A 25024-nucleotide genomic window follows, 5' to 3' on the forward strand; every position below is an offset into this window, starting at 1 on the left:
CTGGAAATATATATTTATACACAAACATATACACACCTCTTAATAGTTAAAAGTTGGTTCAAATATTTGACTTTTATACTATAGATGCAAAACTGAGCTCAATTCATATACCAATAAATGTTGCAGGCAGATACTGTATCACATAAATGTGATTACAAATATCTACTTTAAGTCCAGCTTCCTTATTAAATAGACTCTAACCTAGGAGCCCAGAGGTAAATTACACAACTGACAGCAAAGTGAATAGCACAGAGTGAATCATATGTTCTAATCATACACCACTGGAGATGCCCCCATCTATTCAAGATGATTGCTTTTCCTCCCGACCACAGCTTTCGGTTCCAAAATGTATTACACTGTTTAAATACTTTTACCCTTGCCAGAAGGCTTGGCAACAAGCAAGAGCTTCCTGTGTAAGCAAGTGAACTCAAGAAGGAGTGTGATCCAATGCAGAGGGGACATGGTGCTACAACGTTGTCTTGGCCACATGATATTGAAGCCTGACATTATTTTGTGCAAGGCCTAACTTACCCACAGCAAGCTTAAATGTAAACAAGTACAGAGCCTTCTGTGCACTCCTACCAGAGTACCAAAGTCAAGGGGTAATAGAAATGTCCTTCTATATTCTTCTCGATGCTATTGTGCTGTTAGGATCAGTAAATAAAGCAAACACTGTCTCTGGGGGACACGGAACAGCAAGCTCCAGGAGACGTAAGCACACTCCCTCTCAATGCCTCCACCCCATAGCACAAGAGATGGAGTTTGAGAATTAGGAAAAGGACTTATCATCTTCAGAAAAAGAAAAAAGTCTTCCAATCAATCCAGTAAGTCCATATGCACCTTCAGTCTCTCATTCTTGTGAGCCTCAGAATAACCCTCCAAGGAAGGTTAGGATATCATATAATTTGTTCTACATGAAGGGGAGTCAAGAATGAGAGAGGTGAGATTACCAACCCGGGGTCTTGGAGACAGTCAAAAAACCTGAAGCTGGACAACCAAGTGTCAAATGACACAGTAATGACTAGAGGTATAATAGGAAAGAAACAAAAACAAAAACCAAACAGCCCAGGCAGAACTGCTGGAAATGGAACTTATGTTTCTTCCATAAAAGATTGCCAGTATTTACATGGATGCAGGAGCAGGAACTCCGTGCAGCAGAAACAGCTGGACTAAAGGTATGGAAATCTAATTGCACTTTGCCCATGAGTAGAAACTACAATGAAGTCAGTGTTAAAAACTTAAAACTCCATGCAAATTGCTACCAGGGTGTCCTCTTTCATGTATCTTGTGGTCAGTGGAATATCCTATTTCCTGTGCCCCTAAACTCTAACATAGTCTTCTCAGTTCATTATTTTACTTCTGTGATTTTACTTGCCTGAGAACTAACGATGAAACTGTATCAGGTAAAGTCTGAGCACACCTCACAACGTAGGCAGCCGCTTATACAATTTATTGTCAACAAAAAAGCATTCAGCATCTCCAAAGTGAGTGGCACTGAGGATGCCAAGATGAAGTAGACAAGTCTTTGTTCCCAATCAGTTTAGAGTGTATTGGAAGAAACAGCCATGTCCACAAATTAGAGAAATGAGGCTCTGTAGCAGAATCGTCACTTGGCTGAGTCTTGAAAAAGAAGCGAGGGATTGCCCAAACAGACTGGGCGGGGAAATGTACCCTCCAGGCAGAGAAAGCCGTGTGCACAGAGGCACAGGAGCACAAGACACTCCAGCGCACTTAGAGACCTTTGGTATCCCTGGAGGCTCAGTTTGGCAGAAGTAGGGGATTGGGGTGGGAGAAGGGGCACAGCCAAAATGAATGTCATGGAGCCAGGCAGCAGGACCCTGCACTAAGGCTAAGCAGTTTGGACTTGTCCAAAGATCACTCCGTATGCTCAAGCCGACAGCCTAGGAAAGAATACACACTTTGTGACATTATGTTACAGATTCCAAGGAATTTTGAAAGGTTATTTATTCCAGGCTGGCCTAGCACAACCCGTTCAAGGAGCTCCATCCACTCCCACGATATAGGCCAGGCATGGCTTAAAAGGAGCAATCTATCACACGTGCCTTTCTCACAGGTCTGGCAAACCATAGAACCCTCTTTTAGCTAAGGTTAATTTTTTAAAAACTGTCCTGGCTACAGACATATGTTCTTATATAACCACTCTGCCCCCACCCGCTTCTCTGCCTCAGTCATCTTCCTCTTCAACCAAATAGGACCTTATTCTCTCCTGATTCTGGCCCATAGGGTCAACCTGTTGCTCCTCTTGTTCTGGGTAACCCATGGAACCACCTTTCCATGCACCCCTTCCTCTCCCCAGGTCCTCCTGCCCTCTTGCCCACTGCCACCATGCACCCCCTCATACCTCCACTCACAAGCAAAAACCAATTATATTTCCCTTAATTAAACGCAAGCTCCATATCAAGCTCATATGATCTGCCCTCCATAAAAGAATGCTGAAGAAAGGTGATACTGCTCTCTTGATAACTCTTTTTTTTAATCTAAGACCTTTACTTTTTATTATAAATCACCAAGACTCCTCCAAGGATTCCAGGACCATACCCTTTTTTTTACCCAGAGAACAAGAGGTGGTTGCCTCTATCCTCTGTGTATACAGCTCTTTATCTGCAGATATTAATTTGATTCCCTGACACAATGCAGATCGATGAAACCTAACCTAAGATAGCAGATAGGAAAAGTCTGGAAGAAAGAATGCTCCAAATGCCAGCCTTTTGGGGATGCACCACGGTTTAAAGAAACAAACAAAAAAACCACACTGTACGTGATATGTTACCTCACAACACTCATCATGGCTTCATCAGGCCCCTGCTCAAACGTTATCAGAGAGCCCCTCCTTCCCTGAGCTCTCTAAAATGGCAACCACGCCTTCCACCAACACTCCCCCTTGTCCATCCCCTTCTCAGCTTTGTTTTCCCTCAGAGGATCTATCACTTCCTGACATTAGTTCATATACCATGTTTCTTACAGTATATTTTTGGTAGTATCTATGTGAAAGTAGTGTACACACATACTATATTTTTAAAATTTATTTTTATAATTGTGGTAAAATACCTGCAACAGGTACCATCTTAAGTGTACAGTTCAGTAGTGTTTCTTACATTCGCATTATTGCATATCCAATCTCCAGAACTTCTTCATTTTGCAAAACTGAAATTCTATACCCATTAAACAACTCCCCATTCCATCTCTATAATTCCTGGCAACCACCGTTCTGCTCTCTCTTTGAACTTGACTACTCTAGGCATCTCATATAAATGAAATCATACTGCATTTGTTTTCTGTGACTGGTTTATCTGACTTAGCACAACATCTTCGAGGTTCATAAACGCTGTGGCCACATGATGTTTTTTTAATGCTAGAGGAAGGGAAGGACTTTTATTTAGTTCACTGCTATTGCCTGAACCCCTACCTGGCTCATAGTATGTGCTCATTAAATGCATGTTAAATGAATGACTGTTCCTAGTACTAGCCTTTTAAAGGTGATCAACAGCTTAATTAAAATGAAAAAGAAAAGGCCAAGTGCAGTGACTCACACCTGCAATCCCAGCACTTTGGGAGGCTGAGGCAGATGGATCATCTGAAGTCAGGAGTTCAAGACTAGCCTGGCCAACATGGTAAAACTGCATCTCTACTAAAAATAGAAAAAATAAGCTGGAATGGTGGCGGTCACCTGTAATCCCAGCTACTAGGGAGGCTGAGGCAGGAGACTGGCTTGAACCCAGGAGGAGAAGTCTGCAGTGAGCCAAGATCGTGCCACTGCACTACACCCTGGGCAACAAGAGTGAAACTCCGTCTAAAAAAGGTAAATTAAATTAAATAATCAATAAAATAAAAAGGAAAATGCTCTACATTATGACATTTACTCAGTATTAGAAAATAAAATCCTTTGATATGACTATATGTGGAAGTAGTTTCTTTGACAAGTTCTTAGGCATTCTAAATTGCCTAAAGGAAAAGCAACCACTTTCTTATAGTATTGTATTAAAATATCTTTTTTTTTTTTTTTGAGATGGAGTCTCACTTTGTTGCCAGGGTGGAGTGCCATGGTGCAATCTCAGCTCACTACAACCTCTGCCTCCCAGGTTCAAGCAATTCTCCTGCCTCAGCCTCCCGCATAGCTGGGACTACAGGTACGCGCCACCATACCCAGCTAATTTTTGTATTTTTAGTAGAGACAGGGTTTCACCACGTTGGCCAGGCTGGTCTCAATCTCTTGACCTCGTGATCTGCCTGCCTCAGCCTCCAAAATGCTGCAATTACAGGAGTGAGCCACCACTGTGCCTGGCCTGTATTGAAACATCTTTGAAAACCTAAGATATATCTGCACAATGCATTAAGGGGAAAATATATTCACCAGTTAATTAACAGGTGACATGATGAGTTCAAACAATGATGAATGGCAAAGGATGAAAAACTCAGGGACTGAACTAAGTTTCCAGAAAAAAATCTATATGCTTGCCCCTTTTGAGCAATTATGTCAGTTTATTTAACCCCTCAATGAGAGAACATTTTCTTCCCTCCTTGTGAAGAGAACCTACGTAGTCAGCTTAGCAGCATGAACTGCTTCTGTTCTTCATCCCAGTATCACAGTGTTAGGCTGGTTTTGTGAAATCTCCAGGGAGAGCTTCAGTGCAAAGCATCAGACAAGCCCCAGAACAGCTACAGGAGGCCAGAGGTTGTCATTCATTCAGAAACTTATTTAGCCTCTTTAAACACGAGTTTCCTAGCTAAAAAAATGAAATCACTTCTCTGTTCTTCAAAATGGCAAACATCAAGTTCCTTCAGGAAACACAATTAGTTAATTCTCAAAGGATAAAATCCAAATGTCTCAGCTTGAGATTCAAGGTGTTCCATTGCCTTGCACCAATCTACCTTCCCAGACCTGTCATCTACCATTATGACTTTTCATGTGTCCCACATTTAAGTGAAACTATTCCCAACTCTCAGAAACCACCTCTGCCTTCCCATCTCCATACCCAATTCTAGGGAGTAAATTATTCCTTCCCTTGTCAACTTTGCTTCTCTCTTCCTTCTACTCCCCGATCCATCTTTATTCTGGAACTTACCAATGTTTCAAGTTCCCCTTCACCCTTCAGTCCACAATCAGGGCCAGGCTCATTTACCTACTCAGCCCTCACCATGAAACAACACACTTGCAGAACAGGGACAGCAAGTGAACAAAACATAAAAACTGAATGCCGTCTCTTTTCTCTCTAAGCATCCTCCCTCAGCTAGAAGTGATATTTCCCTTCTCTGGGGCCCGCTAGCAGCTCTCTACCGTAATTTAAGGTTATTTACATATGCCTTTCATCTCTTCCTCAAAGTATAAGCTCTTAGAAGGCAGCTTTATGATTTGCTTATCTTAGAGAATCTATTACCATATTTTAGACACAGTCACTTAATATATGGTCATAGGAGGCAACATGGGAGAGCCAGAGGTATTGTGACTCTAGGATAAGAAAACCTAGCTTAAATAACCTTTAATCAAGCCAGCAAAACCTCAGCACTCATATTTGCAAGTTATGGATACTACCATTTACCTAAGAGGCAGTTAGCATCAAATGAAATAATGTATGAGAACATGCTTTTTAAATGGACAAATGTTTGTTAATTATTCAGCTGGTGCTAATAGAACATGAGTCTTTTGTAACTCAGAGAAAGCAGAATCACAAAAACCAAATGTGTTATTTTAACCATCATGCCTGCTTTTCAATGTCTCTACAAATAAGTTATACCAAGTGACAGCATTATTGCATTTGAAATATTCTAGTTATGACGACATGAATTTATATGTTCTTCTTGTCAGAGAAACTTAAGATTTTATAACCAACTTAAAAATCCCAGAAGGTCATCTGCATTTTAGCCCTATAAAAGGTTAAGAATCCATTAAAACAACAGCAGTGAACCTGCTGGCCCACCCAACGAGGGATACGTTTCCATTTTTAAAAAGGCAGGGGTAGGACAAACAGGGATGCAGACCTCAAGCTGCTGCAAAAAATAAAATAAAATAGAGTCATTATCATTACAAACCTGCTTCATAGGAAGTAGCATTTAAAGTAAATATTCTGTTAAACCATACCAATGTCACTATCCATAAAAACAAGCTCTTCGAGAATCTCAGAGTTCCCTTGGACACCATATTCATCTGAGCCTCACTTTTAGAGTCACATTAAGTGGAAGTTATACTTATTATTTCTCCCACTGAATACTCAAGAACAGAGACTGCACGCTCAATAGTCATGCGAAAATACCTGCTGCCTTTCACACCTGAAAAGCCCAGACTCACCCTCATCAGAGACCAGAAGACCAACACAGAAGCAGCATGAAGGAAGGAAGGAATTATCCCAGGAAAGAGCCTGTAAAAGAACAATCTCTTCATATATATTAGGACCCACACTGTATGGAGGAGGTGAGCTGGGCTCAGAGAGTATACAGAGCCAATGTTACCCCAGGATTCAATCCGGGGTGTGCTGGACTCTCGGCTGCTTTCTCTCTCTCTGTTACCCCAGCTGGCCTTCCCACGAGACCCAACTCCATGAGGTCCTTCACCTTGTCCCTCCTATACATCATGGTCAGGCTCCAGGCAGGTAAGAAAACAGATGACATAAGGATATCTAGGTTCTAGGCATAGCTAACTGACTTGTCATGAAACTAAACCAAGCTCACTTAATTAACACTCTGTATCTAAGTTTCCTTACTGGAAAAATGGTGATGATTATATCTGTTCTATGTCGTCAAAACAAATAAACAAACAAACTGTACTTTACCGTGCAAATGCTGGAAATTACTGCTGTTGTTCTGATGATTAAAACTGATTAGTTAATTAAGGTGCCACAACTATGAAGTCCATGTAACTTTCCCTGGATTATGTGGACTCCTTGGAGCAGGGGTCAGCAAACCATGGCACTCAAGCCAAATTCAGCCCAACTAATGTTTTTCTAACACGGCCGCACCTATTCTTGTTCCTATTGTCTCTGGCTGCTTTCACACTACAATGGCAGAGTTGAGTAGCTGTAACAGAAACTGTATGGCCCACAAAGTCTAAAACCTATTTTATACTCTCTGGTCCTCTAAAAAAAAACATTTGCCAGCTCTCACCTTTAAGTATCCACAAATATTAAAGAGAGTAGCTGACAAGTGACAGTAAATTTTGAATTTTCCCCAAATGTTACACTATTTTCCAAATATGTCTTTTTTGCCAAAAGATTTACTATACTATAAACAAATATAAAGAGAAGAAAAAAAAATCCAAAAATCACTTTCTGCAAATAATAAAATTATATGAAACCCGTAAAGTCCCAAAAAGAAATATGCATACAAATTTTTTAAATTTTTCTGTATTTTCAAAGGATCATAATCTGTAAGTTCTACAAAATGAACATTCTTAGATAAAGAAAGACCATAAAACTTGTCCCTCAAACTATCTAATATTTGAAATAAGATGTAGACAGGAGAGGGAAATAGCTCAGAATATAAATGAAACATAAAGCCCACAATTTCCAATGTGAAATTTTATTACTATGGACCCTTCTCACCCCATCCTTTACTTCTTAAAAAATTAAACTGCTCTGCCAATCCAATACGGGAGTGGAGTTCTGCTTTTGAAATGCTTTTGTAAATAATTTTGTTTCACTTTGCATTTTGAATAGACTATGTATATTCTGTTCCTAAACCTCTGGTGCAGTGCCAGAAAGGAAAGTGTGCGGTGTGTTTCAACAAGTACACTTCCTCTGTTTCTCAAAGCCTTCAAAATATTTAGTTTCAAAATGAATACACTGGAAGCCAAAAAATTCCCACCCATTTGATTATTTTGTAATTGCTACTGTAAAGATTTACAATAAACGCAAGGAGGGAAAGGAGCAGTGAGTAAGGAAGGCAACCAAGAAAGGTAAAGTGGGGAAAGCTGTCAGGCTCATGATAATCTACTGGAATTGCCTTTTCCTTTCCCTTCCTTATCTATAGCCCTTCAAAGAAAAGAAAAAGCCAGAAAATAGTATTACTTATTGCTGATAAAAAGTTATAGGATCTTAGAGACAGACTAAATTTTACAGGTCATTAAATACAATCCCATTTATTTTATGAATGAGAAAAACTGAGGCCCAGAAACATTAACTAGCATGCCCTATGGATTAGCTAGTTAGCAGCAGGACCAGGACCAGAATCCAGTTTCCTGATCATCAGTTCACTTCCCACTAGACTCGCCTCCCTGCCCTGCAAAGCACAATGTGCCATTTGGCACCTAACAGCTAAATTCTTTTCAAAAATATGTCCAGAGAACCCCCTCATAGCCAGGAAACTCATAATGCCTTTTTAAATCGTATCGATGGGCATGTGTGTTTTCCAAGTACAGACGATCAAAAATACTGCTTCGACCTCCTAAGGACTGGGAGTCAGAATAAAGCATCAGAATAATCAAAGAGCTAATAAGAACTTCAAGCTGCCCCTGTATTTTGTCTTGATGTAAATCAGTTTGAAATAAACACCGCCTTCTCCTACCACCCCCCCCAGACACACACTTCCAAGACTAAACAGCAATATTCCATAAAAAGACCAGATCTAGCCAGTGTTATTATCTGTCTGACATTTGGGTTATTCTTGTGAGTAACTCAGAAAGTAACATGGGTGTCTGCGATTATTTGAGTACACAGGGCAAACCATAATTGGTCAAAAAATAATAAAAGACATTTTTCTGCAACAAAAATACCGTATTGCGTGACAACATGGCAACATGACAGCATTCAGTGGACCGCAATACTTTCTCTATTTGCAAAAAAGTAAAAACCAAAAATTTAAAACACAGCAACAAGCCTTTCTTGCAGATGGCAACTACTAGTTCATATTTAAGTTCACTTGAAGGAGTGCTGAGAGTAATCTACTTCTCTATCTTTCCCAAATCCACGTTATATATCAATTTATAATTCAGTCTTGTGAGACAGAGGAGAAACACGGCAAAAGATGCAGCCTCCGCATCCCTTTCTCTAAGCAAGTACAGGTTTTTGACAATTCTTAGAGTTTTGTTTCAGGGCTTGGCTATTTTTGAAGTAAAAACTTCCAATTTCATCACCACCTTCCAAAGTTTGTAACATAAGTCAAATCAAATGCAAATTCCACTTATCACTGGGCTGATAAAATTTGAAGCTGATCAGCACAACTCATGCCTTAGGGTCTAAATCTAAAACCTACTCTCTTCTCTTCTACTATATATATTCCCATCGCCACAGGGCTGCATAAATGCTAAGCAATAAGGGAAAATATTCTACTTGCCATTCCTCTGCGAAACCAAAAATCAGGGTAAAAATTATTCCGAAAGTAATTTAAAATATCCCATGAAAGAAACATATTCGTACTCATAGACAGACACCCATTGAAGCAGAGAGCAGTGTGAATGGAGGGGGTGTCTAAGTGCTACAGTCTCATAAAACTCGACTCAGTAAGGACAGTTAGGGACCGTGGAAGAACTTACCCACTCGGAAGTTCGTGGCTGTCAGGGTGTCGGCAGCGTGACCATTCTCACTAATGAGAGTGGTGGTGTTCCCCTTCTCACAGCTGTTCTGACAGCTGCCCTTGGTGCAGGTCACTTTACAGATGCTCGGAGTAAAGACCACCTTGATGCGGCCAGTGTGGTTACTCACTAGGAGCGGAGGCAGGGAGAAAAAGAACAACAAACACAACAGCTTAGTATCCATGAACTTGCCTTGGATGGTTTTAAAAAAAAAAAACAGAAAAAAAAAGAAAAGAAAGGAGCAAGAGGGGGAAAGAGAGCCCACAACCCGACAGGTTTAAGGAAAGAGGGAAGGCTTCAGTGCTCGCTGCTCTGTATTCAGTGGTGTCTCTGAAACAGGAGTAGGAAGCTTAGCAAACAGAACTCTGGGATGCGCTCCAAAACCACATTTGAAGTCGAGTCACTGGAGTGGGATTACTAACCACAATGCTGCACTTTATTCACGGGCAGACAAAGAGCAATACCGAGGGCACGACAGATTAAAGAGCCAACCCTGACAAGCAGATGTAATGCAAAGGGCTTGGCCGTGCACCTAGCGGTGAATAAACGCTTGTGTCCTCAACTTGCATACTTTCCCTGTTTCTCCACTTATTAAGTCACTATTTGCAGCCCGACCCCTGGAAATGTTTTAGGCATGCGGCATGTCTGAAAACATCTGTCTCAAATCTCCTGGCACTCTCGGCTGAAGTGATCAAATCCTGTGACGCAGCTGCGGGAGCCCGTGGCTTTTTCACAACTCCAGGGTGCTATTTCTCCAGAAGAATTTATGCAACGTATATTTTGTTTTCCTGTGAACAGGGTCCATCTTTAAAAAGGGTAAGCCAGGTCACAAGGATAAAGGGTTTCCTCCCTAAAAATAACACCCTTGGGTTCTCACTGTCTCTATTTGTAGACCACCTGGAGCAGCCACTGGGGATGGAGCTTTCTTTCATTCACGTGGCCTTCTATCACCTGACCACACAGCCGAGGCAATAGAGTATCACAAAATAAGCACTAGACTAAAAGTTCATCCTGGTTTGCAATCCAAGCTCAACCACAGTGTGACTCTGGATATGTCATTTCACCTTTTTTCCAAAACATGAGAGAACTGAAGCTGATGTTTTCTAGCCACCTCTAACTTTCAACGTCTCTATCAGCAGTCAGCAAGCTACAGTCCAGAGATCTGATCCAGCTCGCTGTATGCTTTTGTAAATAAGGTTTTACTGGAACACAGCCATCCTCATTTATTTCTGTACTGTCTATGGCTGTTTTTGTGCTATGATGGTGGAAGTGCATAGAGACAGTATGGTCTCACCCAGACCTGCCATTCACTGCCAGATCCCAACCTGAAGTCTCTGGCAAATTGCAAGACACAAACTGTTTGCATTGCTGCATCTGTGATATGCCCCCAGACAGGTCCTTCCTCTATCTAGGACACTAGGCAGAAAGCAGAGATGGTAGCAGGAGCTGAAGAGAGCCGGTCATCTGTGAGGCTTTAAGGCTGTCAAGAAGCAGTGCCCTTCTGATGCCTCTCCATGACTGGCGTGGTCAAAGGGGAAAGAGGCGCTGGGCCAGCCTTTCTGATACCATTTTTGCTTACCAAAAAAGCTCATCTCTCTTTATACTGCTTTGGTTTGGCTAATATTATATTTTCAGAAAATCATCCCAAGATGCCTCTATAAAACCCTCAACAAATTATAATTGCAGTCATAATCTGAACCTGGAAACAAAGAACTTTAACCAAAGAAGCCATTCAAATTTCAAGATTGGAATGGGGCCTCAGAGATTTTCTAACACAACCATCTCTTATCCACTGCTTGCATTCCACGTATCAAGTGCTCATCTAACCTTTATTTGAAAATCTCTAGTGATGGGGAGCTCATTACCCTCAAAAGCACATGACAGTTATGAGCAGTTCCCAGCAAGTCTATTTTTCCTTGAGCCGAAATCTGGCCTCACAGTCACTTGTACACACTCACTCTAATTTGGTTCCCCATGGCCTTATAATCTAATGCCTCTTCCACATGACAGTCCTTCAAATACTCAAAGATAACTACCACATAATCAAGAGAAGCTACAATTAGAATGACTTGAAGTCATCGGCTGGGTTGGCCCTCTCACTTAGCAGAAGAAAAATGATTCCTCTGGAGAAGAAAGCCCTCCATTCTTTTCAAATGATTTTCCAAGACAGTTTCTCCTTCACCAGTGGTTCTAACCCTGGAGGATCAAGACACATTGTCTGAGATGGAGAGAAGTCCTAGTGGCCAAGAAGGCCTTCTAGCACCTTGCAAAATGACATCCAGTAGGAAGCTACTATTGATCAATACTTTAAATCAAGGGCCAGCAAACTTTTTCTACAAAGGGCCAAACCATAACTATATCAAGATTGCAAACCAAAAGGACTCTATTGCTATTCAACTCTGTGGACTCACTTAGCTGGAAAGCAGTCTGTCAAAAACAATATGCAAAGGAGTGGGCATGGCTGTTTTCCAATAAAACTTTACTTAACAGGTCTGCAATCCCAGCACTTTGGGAGGCCAAGTTAGGTGGATCACCTGTGGTCAGAAGTTCAAGACCAGCCTGACCAACATGGAGAAACCCTGTCTCTACTAAAATTACAAAATTAGCTGGGTGTGGCGGTGCATGCCTGTAATCCTAGCTACTCAGGAGGCTGAGGCAGGAGAATCACTTCAACCTAGGAGGTGGAGGTTGCCGTGAGCCAAGATCGTGCCATTGTACTCCAGCCTAGGCAACAAGAATGAAACTCCATCTCCAAAAAAAGAAAAAAGAAAAATAAACACTTCAGTGACCCCCCTCCTTTAAGTGTTTACAGGACATCTCAGTTATCTGGGAGTCTACCTTAACTTAGAAATTCAAAAAAATGCAGTGGAATCCTGATTCCACAGTCAGACAAGATTCACCTAGTTTGATTTGTTTTTTTACAGTAGCACAAACAAATCAGCTTATAATCTAAGTTGTCAGATAATGCTTACAAATATCTTGAGGATATTGTGTGTTCAAGTGTGTGAAACCCAAGAATAAAAGAGACAACATTTTCCCACTTCAAAAGAATATAAACTCCTATTTTTTTCTGGCTCCTGGTACAATAATGAAATTAGAATCCATGTGCCAACTATTTTGTCTTCTCTGGCATTAACTTGTAGTGCCAGCAGCTGCCATGCAGATGCTCACACAGTCACCTAAATTATGCTCACTTAGGCAAACTGAGACATCCAAAGAAAGCAAGCACTTAAATCATCATTCCCACTTCACCTCCTAGCTACAGTAGTCACTTTATAGGCACTGGAGATTCTCTGGGCCTATTGTCTTTAAAAACTTCTTCTGTTTCTTTGCCAAAAAAAATTTTTTTTTGGCTTGGAATCATCTGGATTTTCAAAAGGCAGAGACAGTTTCATATGACTTAATTCTGATTTTTACAATGTACACATCATCTTGGAAGCAGAAGCTATACTTTATTTCATATAAAAATAAAAATGTGTTTTATAAGCATTCTGCTATAAAGTAATCTAATTCTAAAATAGACACTTGTATTCTAAGCAGGTCCTCTCATCTCCATGAAGCACTTCCTTCTTCATTAGAATTACCTTTAGGTTTTGATGCCAATCTTCTCAAAATTGGTAGTGAAAATGCACTACTGCTTTTGACACTAGATTATCATCCAAAGCCCCAACAGGATCTCCATAAATACTGGATGGATTAGAAAACACCTTCTCCCATCTCCACTCCTTGAAAATCATTCCCACATATCTAGGGTATAGTGTAAAAAGTTTAAGTTTTAAAGTTCACAGAACAGATCCATGCTCTGAGCTTCAAATTTCTCACATGTGGCACACTGAAGACAATATCACGCATCTTTCAAGAATTTAGCAGGAAATTTAGTGGACACAAACTCTCCCCCAAAGGCCGTTTGGTGTCTCAGAGGCATCTTCTTTGAATGCCTTGAATAAGGTAATACTCAAGGACCCCTGATGCCTTGCAGAGAATAGGTACCCAATAACTGTGGAATAAACAAAGTGACCCAAACATGTCCATGGGGCAAGGGTGACTGTCGAATCCCACAGAGATCCTAGACTCACAGGATGCTGGAGGTCATTTTGGTCTAAGGCCCTGCAGCACCAGTGAGAAGAAAAGCTGAGGGTTAAGCAGAGGGAGAAGACCATCCCGCCTGGCACCTACTGGCTGATGAGGATTTATAAGTCTGAGAAGCAAAAGCTTAGGCCAGTCAGCAGTTAACAGGGAAACCACTGGCACAGCTTCCGTGCTTGGTCTTTCAGAGGAAAAAAATGCAATTTTTAGATCCCTGTAGGTGAATCAGCCCCCAAAATCTTAAGAAAGTACTTTAAAACTTTGGGTTTTAGAGGCCTTGGCTAGAGGCACAGATTGCCTGGAGCCATGCAGCACCTCCATTGGGCCTCCTAGTCAGTCAAGACACTCAAGAGTCAACATCCTGTCTGCAGCGTCTGCCAGACCCTGTGCAAATTTATACCTCCAAGAAGAGGCACTGGCACTCGGTTTAAAACAAACCACAGATATTCAGAGTGAATGGTGAATGGGATGGAAGTGAAGCTGCTGCCCCTCCTCCCCTGATAGAAAGCTTTCATTTCTGCTTCAGGGTTGTTAACAATAGAGAAAAATACAAAAATCTGAAAATTGTTCTTGACGCACAGACTTAAGTCTAGAAAAGAGCACAGTTGCCCTTGTTCGGTCATTAGACTACGAGGTGACCAAAAGCAAAGGCAGCCAAAGAAATAAATATAACAAGTTCAAGACTCACATCAGATGTCATGCACAAATACAGTCTCCTCAGCATTCGTCCAGAATGCTGCGACAGCACATCAGCATGCATCCAACTTAAACAATGGGGACCAACCAGCGCAGGCAGTGTCCTCTGGGAAGAAGCAACCTCTCTGTGGTTTAAAACCACCACCCAGTTGAAAGAAACCTACAGGCTGATTCAACACACAGGTCATGCATACACTCTTCTGGGTGTGAGAGAGACTGAGCTAACAGCTCATTCTCCCACTTACAGTCTGTCGCTTGCCCAAAGGCCAAGAATTATTTGAAGGACAAGTCATAAAAATATTAAATAATGCTTAGAATAACAGAACTTTATTGTTCAGCTCTCCAGCCTTGCTTAACTCCTCCTGGACTATTAAAATAATGCCCATAGAGTGTTCTGTGTTCCTCAAGAAAGGTGCTATGTAAACATAAATTAATATCAAATCTATTACTTCACCAGGCTGCCCCAGTCCTGGAAAACCCTCTAAAGGGGAAACTCAGATGAGATCACTAGTGCTGATGTGGGCAGTTCCACAGGTAAGAATCCAGAGTAACCTTTCAGCTCCATCTCTTGAGTTACTGAGGCAGGAGTAACTAAAGAAAGAGGCAGATAGAGAAACAATTGGTATGCCAGTGATAGAAATCTAAGTCTCAGACCAAGGAAAAGTTTAAGTCATTATGGCTTGGAAACCTTGCCATCTTTACACAAGACATTTTTCCCCTAAAAAAATTACCCAATAAATGGCCAATAACATTTTTTAAAAGTAAAACATTTTTTGATTAAAGATGCTAAAAAGAATAACTGAATATGCAACAGAAAACAGCAATTTCTCAAGTGCTTTTGAAAAGAAAAACAGAAAATTATCTGCTACTAAAATTTCACAACATATTATGCAAGAATCATCTTGACACATGATGAGAACTTCTAACTGTGTAAAATCGGTGTAAGATATTTAATTTTTGAGACACTGTAGGACAGCCTGGTGTGGTTCTCGGGCCACTAGGGCTGATGTGTGCGCCCTGTTGCTGCCTCTGGTCAGTGGAGAACCTTCAGCAAGTGCTGTCACCTCTGTCCCTGGACTACAGACCTGAGCCTGTCTTGAACTTTACTGGGTATTCCACATCCCTAAACAAAAGAAGTATGCCTGGACAGTTTGAATCCCTTTAGGGTCTGTGATGTTAAAGGAAAATATTTTGCAGAAAAGGACAGATCATGAAAATGTCAAAAAGCCATGGGTTGGTTTTGCTTGCTCTCCACTTTTATTATCAACTGTTTTTTCTTTTCCCAATCACTGGCCCCAGATTCACACCAGCCTGTTCCATGGTGTCTCTTTCAAAACTACTTTTAAAACTCGCCTGTCTAGATGTGTCTAGAACACATCTGCAAATACCTCGTTCTAGAACACATCTGCAAATCCCTCGTTCTAGAACACATCTGCAAATCCCCCGTCTAGAACACATCTGCAAATCCCTCGTCTAGAACACATCTGCAAATCCCCCATCTAGAACACATCTGCAAATCACCCGTCTAGAACACATCTGCAAATCCCCCGTCTAGAACACATCTGCAAATCCCTCGTTCTAGAACACATCTGCAAATCCCCCGTCTAGAACACATCTGCAAATCCCCCGTCTAGAACACATCTGCAAATCCCTCATCTAGAACACATCTGCAAATCCCTCGTCTAGAACACACCTGCAAATCCCTCGTCTAGAACACAACTGCAAATCCCTCGTCTAGAACACAACTGCAAATCCCTTGTCTAGAACACACCTGCAAATCCCTCCTCGGCTCCTAATTCTGAATATTAAGAGAACCTACCAGCGTTGCCCCATCCAGAAGGGATAGTAGTATTTGAAGTGCTGTGACTGAGAGTTGAAGAAACACATCCTCCAAGAAGAAAGGTCTTAAATCCGTTCATAAAAAGGAGGAAAGAAAAAAGGGGGAGACAGAGCTCAATGTACCCAATCGCTCAATTCTGAATTGAGAATGTGAGCCACAGCCACAATCTAGAATCCTGACAACATGGGAGCCATACTTGGGTAGGGTTCAATGAGTCCGCCCTGGGTTTTTGGGAAATGGAGGGAGTGAAAGGCATCACAGTTCAAGATTGTTATTCTAAGCGTCTGTCTACCAAGAGGGAAAACCATTTAAAAGATTTTTTTCAGAAATGAAAATTATTTACCTCCCTCAATGATTCTATGCCAGCCTTTGCACCAGCACAGCTTTAAATTCCACACGATGGCCATGTGGCTGAGGGACCCAGATGTGCAACCGACAAGAGGACAGACTTCATTCTTCTCCGTGAAATAGAACAAGGAGCAAAGCAATCAACACTTACCTGTCTTCCATCTCTACTACGCACACAATGTGCGTAGTTTGCATGGGCTCCTTACAATAACATGCATTACATCTGCTTCACATGACTCAAATTTTCTGTCCGTTAATTTTGGAACACAGTTAGGTTTTATTTATCCCCACATTTGTTGTTTTTCAAAGAGCAAGTAAAGGGAGGCATTTGACCATTTCTATAAATAACATCTATCTGTATGCAGAGAAGCAAGTTTGACTAAATGATAGATATCTACTAGGCTATTTGTTTACCAAGGAATACATTTGATGGCTTACTCATAAGCTAAACAGATAGCCATTCCTCGCAAGGGTCCCAAATTATCTCTACCACACACTTTGAATATTAGGATCCTATATAATTGTTATGACAAATATTTCCAACAAAATCAAACTCCCTGAAAGGAAAGTAAGACCCTTTCCTACCTAGTTCCAACCTAGCTTCACCTGCCACCACATCGCCATTAGAGCCAGGGCCTGAGCCAGGCCACGCTGTCCACAGGTCCTCACTCATACACTTTACTCGTGCACCTTCCTTTTCCTAGAAATATTTTCTTCTTCTTCCCCACATTCCATCCTTTTTACTCAACTAAAATACTCCCTCCCCCGAGGATTTTCACTGACCTCAGCACAGCCAAATATTTCAACCCTCCATTTTCTCTCAACTCTTTGCAGAGACTTCTACGGATATTTCTCCACTTTTCCCACTTTCCTTTGGCCTCCGTCAGGCCAAAGAAAATAGTCTGTATTCATATCCTCATTTTCTATCTATAACAAATGTCCCACCTGGTGATTCTCTTTAGGAATGGAAGAGAGAATGTGGTCAGAGGGGAGCATCATGGGAATGGAATTACAGGGGTTAGAAATGAAGAAGCATGAGACGAACTGACGCTGAGAATCCACGAGAAAATGGACAATGGGAAGGGGAGATAGATAATGGGAAGGGAAAGCAACAGGAAGGGCAGACAATGAAAAGGGCAGAGAAATGACTTTTACTCAAACAACTAATAGCTGGAAGCCACAAAACTTTAAGGGAGTTGAATGCCTCAGACTTCTACCACCTTCATAAAGAAGGGTTGGGAATTTTCCTCTGACACCAAGGCAGACATAGTGAAGGAAATGACTTATTACATTTTGGGAAATTTAAATTCTGCTTAAATGAAAAAAACAAAAACAGTGAAAAGACAAATCAGAGAAGAAAACCAAAACCTCCTGGGCCTTGTACACACATGCTGAGTCACTGGAGCTGCCAGGCCAGAAGTAGATGTCTTGATGTGCCTCTAAGGAACCTCAATTCTTTCATGCAAGCAGTAAAAATCCAGAGCAAACAAAAATAAACTTATAACTTGAATGCATTATATTTTAAAAAGCACCAAGGAAGTCAAAGATATGAACATATTTGCAAAGGCCAAAACAACTCTCAAGTTTGATAAATTCAATTGAGACAAAATCTGTTGAAGCATTCAGTTATATAGAAAATTGGCATTTTTAAAACTCTAAATTAATTTAGAATAGAGCATCAGGGAATCCAAGCTTACAGAATACTGATTCTGTCATTTACTTCATATTTTTTTCCAGCGCAAACTTCTCTCTGGCTCAGTTTTTAAATGACTGCATCCAATGGCCCCAACTACTCCCCCCACGGGACTACTGCCAAACTCAATACATCTCATCATTAGGAAAGATTTCAGCCTAAGCATCCTTTTCTCAAAATTATTGTGGCCGGGCACAGTGGCTCACGTCTGTAATCCCTGCACTTTGGGAGGTTGAGCCAGGCGGATAACCTGAGGTCGGGAGTTCGAGAACAGCCTGACCAACATGGTAAAATCTCATCTCTACTAAAAATACAAAATTAGCCAGGCATGGTGGCGCATGCCTGTAATCCCAATTACTGGGGAGGCTGAGGCCAGAGAATCGCTTGAACCCGGGAGGTGGAGGTTGCAGTGTGCCAAGATCACGCCACTGCACTCCAGCCTGGGCAACAAGAGCAAAACTCCGTCTCAAAAAAAAAAAATCACCACACATATCTAGCTAAGTTCCAGTATTATGTGATAAAGAAAACTAAAAAACAATTCATTTCCAATAAAAAAAATTACTGATGTATAATTATACACTGTAAGTTTTCCAGCTGTCAGCTAATTCTTTTTAGATTGCACATTTTCAGCTTCCTCGTTTCCTCTGACTCTCATCAAGAGTGCCTCTAGGGCCAGGCGCAGTGGCTCACGCCTGTAATCCCAGCATTTTGGGAGGCCGAGGCAGGTGGATCACGAGGTCAAGAGATCAAGACCATCCTGGTCAACATGGTGAAACCCCGTCTCTACTAAAAATACAAAAAATTAGCTGGGCATGGTGGCGTGTGCCTGTTATCCCAGCTACTCAGGAGGCTGAGGCAGAATTGCCTGAACCCAGGAGGCGGAGGTTGTGGTGAGCCGAGATCACGCCATTGCACTCTAGCAGCCTGGGTAACAAGAGCAAAACTCCATCTCCAAAAAAAAAGAGTGCCTCTTCTGTTGAACACTGTGATGGTTTTAAAATACGTTCACAAATTCCCTGATACTTTTCTAAGAGGTGAAATCTAAAAGTCTAATCTCCCCTAGAGCAGGGACTGGTTTTAGTGAATCTTGTCTAAGAACAAACCAGTGGGAGGATCACTTGAGTTCAGGAGTTCGAGACTAACTGTGGCAATATAGCAAGAACCTGCTTCAAATGAGTGAAGGAAGGAACAAATGAAAATGGAATGATGTTTGCATCTTCAGATACTATATTGTAAAAGGCACTGTGGCTGCTGTCTTTGTCTGTCCTCTATTGGATCACTCACTCTGGGGGAAGCCAGGTCCCATGCTATGAGAATAACCAAACAGTCTAAGGAGAGACTCACTCATGGGGCAAAGAACTAAAGTCTCCTGCCAACAGTCACATGAGTGAACCATCTTGAAAGCATCTTCTAGACCCAGTCAACCCTTCAGATAACTAGAGCTCCTACTGATATCCTGTTTACAATTTCATGAAAGAAGCTGAGCCAGAACTAACCAACTGAGGTACCTCTAAATTCCTGAACCACAGAAACTCTGAGGTAGTGTTTGTGGCTTTAAACCACTACAGTTTGGAGTAATTTTTATGCAACAACTGATAACTAACATAAACATACACACACAACATGTTCCTCTTCTGCTTTTTTTTTTGCCCAGATTCTGAGAACAACAGAAATCATGGACCTTTCTAAATGCACAACACTATCTACGTGAATGGCAGACTCGAGAAACAAGAAATGAGTGCCTACTTGGCTACAGAGAGCAAACACACATGACAATCATGTAAGCTGCAATCATACCCATTTTGCCAACAAGGAAACCACAGAGATGTTCATCAGAAGCTTGACCACCGTCATTTGGTTAGTAAACAGTGAAGCTGGGATTTTAGTGCCAGCCCTTGTTCTTTCCTCAATATACCCCAGTGCCACTCCTACACCTGCAATGAGTATTACCATCAAAAATATGACACTTAGGAACGTGAATGCTATATACTGAGAAAGTTAGGATGAGGGAGAGAGAAACAAGCACAGATTGGGCACCTATGTGTTTTGCAGTATGCTAGATATCGTCTACAGTCTTCCTCTCACTTCATTCTCACAAAAGTCCTACAGAACAAGCCTAAAGATTTTTATCTGGTAAGAAGTTCAAAAGGAACGAATACAATAAAACCACCTACAGGCTCTACCTTTAGGGTGTTGAAATCCAGAGTGGATAAAAAGACACACAGAATAATGCCATCCAACCTATCTACCTACAAGACTGCAGCAGGAGCCATGTGAAATAATTTGTGTGGACGTCATTCATAGGCTGTAAATTTCTACACAAATGAAAGAAAAAATCCTTACATGGCCTCAGTTTTAACTGGAACAACTGTTAGAAAAGCTCAAACCAGTAGTGACACTCAAACCATGATATACAAATCTATAACCACTTCTGAATCTAGGAAAATTTTCCTATTAGGATGTTTGCTTTTCAGATCACAACTATTATTAAAGGCTCTAGAATAAATCAAGATTTACTGTGGACTTTGATTCCACCATAATTTCCAGATACGACTTGATTGCTTGACTTTGATAGGTATCATAATGGACTTCAACCAGCTGTAGGAACCCACTGATTAGAAAGGCTTATTTTGGATTTGAGTAATTTTTTTTTTGAGATTGAGTCTCACTCTTTCACCCAGGCTGGAGTGCAGTGGCACAAGCTCAGCTCACTGCAACCTCTGCGTTCTGAGTTCAAGAGATTCTTCCACCTCAGACTCCCAGGTAGCTGGGATTACAGACACACACCACCACACCCAGCTAATTTTTGTATTTTTAGTAGAGATGGGGTTTCACCATGTTGTCCAGGCTGGTCTCAAACTCCTGATCTCAAATTGAGCTACCTGCCTCAGCCTCCCAAAGTGCTGGGATTACAGGCATGAGCTACCACACCTGGCTGCATTTGAGTAATTTTTGTTAAGCTAAACAACTCTTGTTAGCAGCTTTATAGTCACATGACAAATTTTAAAAACATGTTACCATGTTAAAAGTCTTACATGTAATAAAATTTTAAAATATCAGGGCTGGGTGCGCTCACTTACGCCTGTAATCCTAGCACTTTGGGAGGCTGAGGTGGATGGATCATGAGGTCAGGAGATCAAGACCATCCTGGCTAACATGGTGAAACCCCGTGTCTATTAAAAATACAAAAAATTAGCTGGGAGTGGTGGCGGGCCCCTGTAGTCCCAGCTACTTGGGAGGCTGTGACAGGAGAATCGCATGAACCCCGGGAGGTGGAGGTCGCAGTGAGACGAGATTGCACCACTGCACTCCAGCCTGGGCGAAAAAGTGAGACTCTGTCTTAAAAAAAAAAAAAAAATTAATATCTAAAATATAGTCAAATTTTGACTGTACTCGCCTAAAGATAACTTACACAAAGAGCTAAATTGGCACTTTTTTCAATGAATAAGATTGATTTCTGTGATTTTTAACTCATTTTTAGCTCCTAACTTAAGGAGTACATTTTAAGTAGTCAAGTAATATATAAGTACTATAATGTAACATATTTACTTGATGCATATAAAGTGTTTAGTACGGTGTTTGGCATGCAGAGTGCTAAATAGATGACGAGAAGGAGGTTGGAACTTACCTCGTGTCTTTGCTGGGACAAAGGAACCTATGTCCAAATTTCCTAACTACCTGATCTTCGATAACAAGAATACAATTTACAATACCTTTGGCATGCTTGTCTGTATTTTCTTACTTAGAGTATATGTTCTTAAGGTATATTAAGGTGTGGTTTGGATACTGGGATCTCTGACAAGAATCACCATGAATCACTTTCTCCACTAACAGTCTTTGAAAAACCCTTTCAAGAGAGGCATCTAATTTTGCTATATTTCCATGTTCAAGACATGGCAGAGCATGCCTGATATGTACTTACACACATACCGCACTGCGGTTGCCAGAAAACCCATCCCCCCAAAAAGATGAATGAACAGCAGGCATGATGGGATTTAAGGAATCTTACTGAAAAGGTTTCCCAATCCACAGTCACTCACTGAAGCTGGACATTCCCCATTCCATGTGGGCAAGAATCCCTGAGGCCTGAGAATGCTTCCGTTAAAAATTCAAATAGAAGCTTAAGTATGAATACAGCAATACCATCAAGTATTCTGTGCCCAGGCAGAACTATTCTCCAAGTGTTGCAGGGGTCTCAGGGAACTGATGGAACTGACCTATGTGCTCCTCTTTCCATGTGTCAAGCTTGCTTAGAAGTGGGGGAGTGTGGACAGTACTAAGAGCTACAAAGGGAGCGAAGAAAAGTTAAGCAGCTGGGTTTTACCTCTCTAGAAGGCAAGCTTTGGTGCTCTGTGTAATCAGGATGTGCAGCTGTTAGAGAGCAGGGTAGAAACAGAACTTGCATTAGCTCAGGTCTCTTGCCTACAAAACGATGAGGGGGTGCACTTTATCTCAAGCCACAGGATGTTAAAGTACAGCTGGGTACAGCAATAAGGAGACAGAAGTCTCAAGAGAACCCAGAACCCAGAACCAGCTGGCCATGTAAGCCAAATCTCATAGAGGCCAAGACACAGTTCAGTACCCAAAAGACATTCAGAATCCGCAGCACTTGTAGCAACCCCATTATAGCTGCCCCATCCCACCCCCCTTCAGAAATGCTGTTGAACTTCATTCTTGTACCCAGCATTAATGCGGGAGAAAGCTTCTCTCTGGCTACTTCTGCTTCTTTTTGGTATTATACTTCCATTCCAGTTGCTTACTGTTCAATTCTAACTTACAAATTTCCTTAGGAGAGATTCTGATTAATCTAATCTTGTCAACATCACTCCTGCCTGGGAAAGCCCCTCTGCCAGGCCACCTTAAGGCAGCTGGCCAGCCTCAGACTGGTTTTACTTGAGTCAAGTGCCTACCCATTTTCCAGTCCACTGTGGCCAGAAGGTGTGGTCACCCATAATATCATTTTACCAAAAGGTAGCCTGTCTGATTACAATAGTTATCATCTGTTCTATTAAGACTAAGATTGTCCAGATTGTTTTAAAAAGTAAATCTGCCCTGCTGAAATGGTAATCTAGGAAAAAACAACAGATTTCAAGGGAGTTGGCATGTTAGACCATATGCATGCCTTTTTCATGGTAGAAGAAGGAAGAGAGGCAATATGCAATTCCTCTTGAAGCTCCCACTCAGAACCCATAGACTGTTTTCCCCCACACTCCACTGGTCAAAGCAAATCACATGACCAAGCCCAAAGTCAAAGGGACTAGCAAAATCCACTATACCCAGAGGAAGCCATGGCAAGATGTGGGGCGGGGGTGAGGGGTGGGGAGAAAGAACTATGCATATATTATACAATCTACCATGTTTATTATTTACTCTAGGATGAATAAAATGTTACTTGAGAAAGGCAAATCGGTCAGAGAATCATTCTTAACAAAACTATATCCACCACCTTTTCTCCCTATAAGGACAAACTAAAGTGCATTTAAATATTTCTTCATTTTCATTAAATTTTTACAGTTACCAAAACAAAAACAAAAACAAACTCTTTGGACCAGAAAGCAGGTACCTAACTGAATCAAAAAAAGGTTGGTACAGTATTTTTGATTGATGAATAAAGGAAAAAATGTAAATCAAAAGATTTTGTTTGGGGAAGGATTACACTGTAACCCTCTAAAGTAAAGCAGATGCGTGCTCCAGCCAGCTCCTCCATGGAATGTAAGCTGAAAGCGTGGGAGGAAGAGCTCTGTTTTCTGCTGGATCTGAGTCAAGCGGTTGCACTCATAAGATGCACCTGTAGCCATTAAGGGGTGTTGGTTAAACAAGAAACCCAGCTGCCGGGTGCCTGTGCTTCCAGACCTCGTTAGGAAGAGCACTCAATCCCACACAAGAAGCCCAGAGGCCATCAACACAGGCAGGACCACCAGCCTCTCACCTGCTCTCCGGATGCTTTTCTTTCTCTCACCAAAGCTTTCTAAATCTGTTTATAGGATACAAGAACTTTTAAATAATTATGATGGTTTTCACAACCACTGCGTATTTAAAATTTTTCATTCAGTTAAAAACAAAAACAAACTAGAACCTTGGAAAAGCAAACTTGTGAAGCACAGTTAGGGCTACAATAATTTTTCTTAATGGATATTTCCTTTATGGGTAATGTAAGAAGCGCACACACACAAAAAGACTTTACAAAATTTATCCCCCCTGAAGAAAATCAGACTAATTAGAAAATTTTCCAACAGAACTAAAATAAAATGTATTTAAAAGTGGTCAGGAAGTGGATCTAACGAGGAATAACGATGACAATCACCAAAGCCTCCATGCAAGTCATATTTACTCGGAGAGATTTGGAATTTATTTTTCCCCACTTGCGTACCATGTTAAATATTTTAATAAAAGAGATTGCATGTATATCTGAGTAGTCAACCGCGTACTAGAGAGGTTCTGTAGCCTTTTAACAGTATAGTACTTAATAAAAATGATGATGTTTAATTGCAAAAAAAATTTACTTTAAAAACTACAAATACAACACTGTTGGTGGGCGTATGAATTAGTTCAACCATTGTGGAAAGCAGTATGGCAATTCCTCAAAGAGACAAAAGCAGAACTACCATTCTACCCAGCAGTCCCACTACTGGATATATACCCAGATGAATATAAAGCAGTCTACCTTAAAGACACAGACACTCAAATGAATGTTCAATGCAGCACTATTCACAATAGCAAAGACATGGAATCATCCTAAATGCTCAACAATAACAGACTGGATAAAGAAAACGTACCATGAAATACTATGCAGCCATAAAAAAGAATGAGATCATGTCTTCTGCAGAAACATGGATAGGAC

The 25024-nt window shown here is 41.2% G+C and overlaps 1 protein-coding gene across 17 annotated transcripts in view; it reads right to left on the reverse strand.

Moving 5' to 3' along the window:
* The window catches only part of LTBP1 (latent transforming growth factor beta binding protein 1), a 466293-nt gene that overhangs the window by 254184 nt on the left and 187085 nt on the right, over window positions 1-25024 (reverse strand). For 8 of the 17 annotated variants that reach the window (XM_078349510.1, XM_078349508.1, XM_008980895.5 and 5 more), the window contains exon 5: window positions 9482-9649. The exons of 1 other annotated variant lie outside the window; for it this stretch is intronic. In XM_078349510.1, coding sequence (XP_078205636.1) covers window positions 9482-9649 — 168 coding nt within the window. Of the gene's footprint in view, window positions 1-9481; window positions 9853-9942; window positions 10034-25024 lie in introns of those variants that run through there. 8 more of the 17 variants (XM_054245057.2, XM_054245055.2, XM_008980899.5 and 5 more) reach the window with 2 other exon arrangements.

The sequence above is a fragment of the Callithrix jacchus genome, chromosome 14, assembly GCF_049354715.1.
Source record: "Callithrix jacchus isolate 240 chromosome 14, calJac240_pri, whole genome shotgun sequence".
Classification (NCBI taxonomy): Eukaryota; Metazoa; Chordata; class Mammalia; order Primates; family Cebidae; genus Callithrix; species Callithrix jacchus.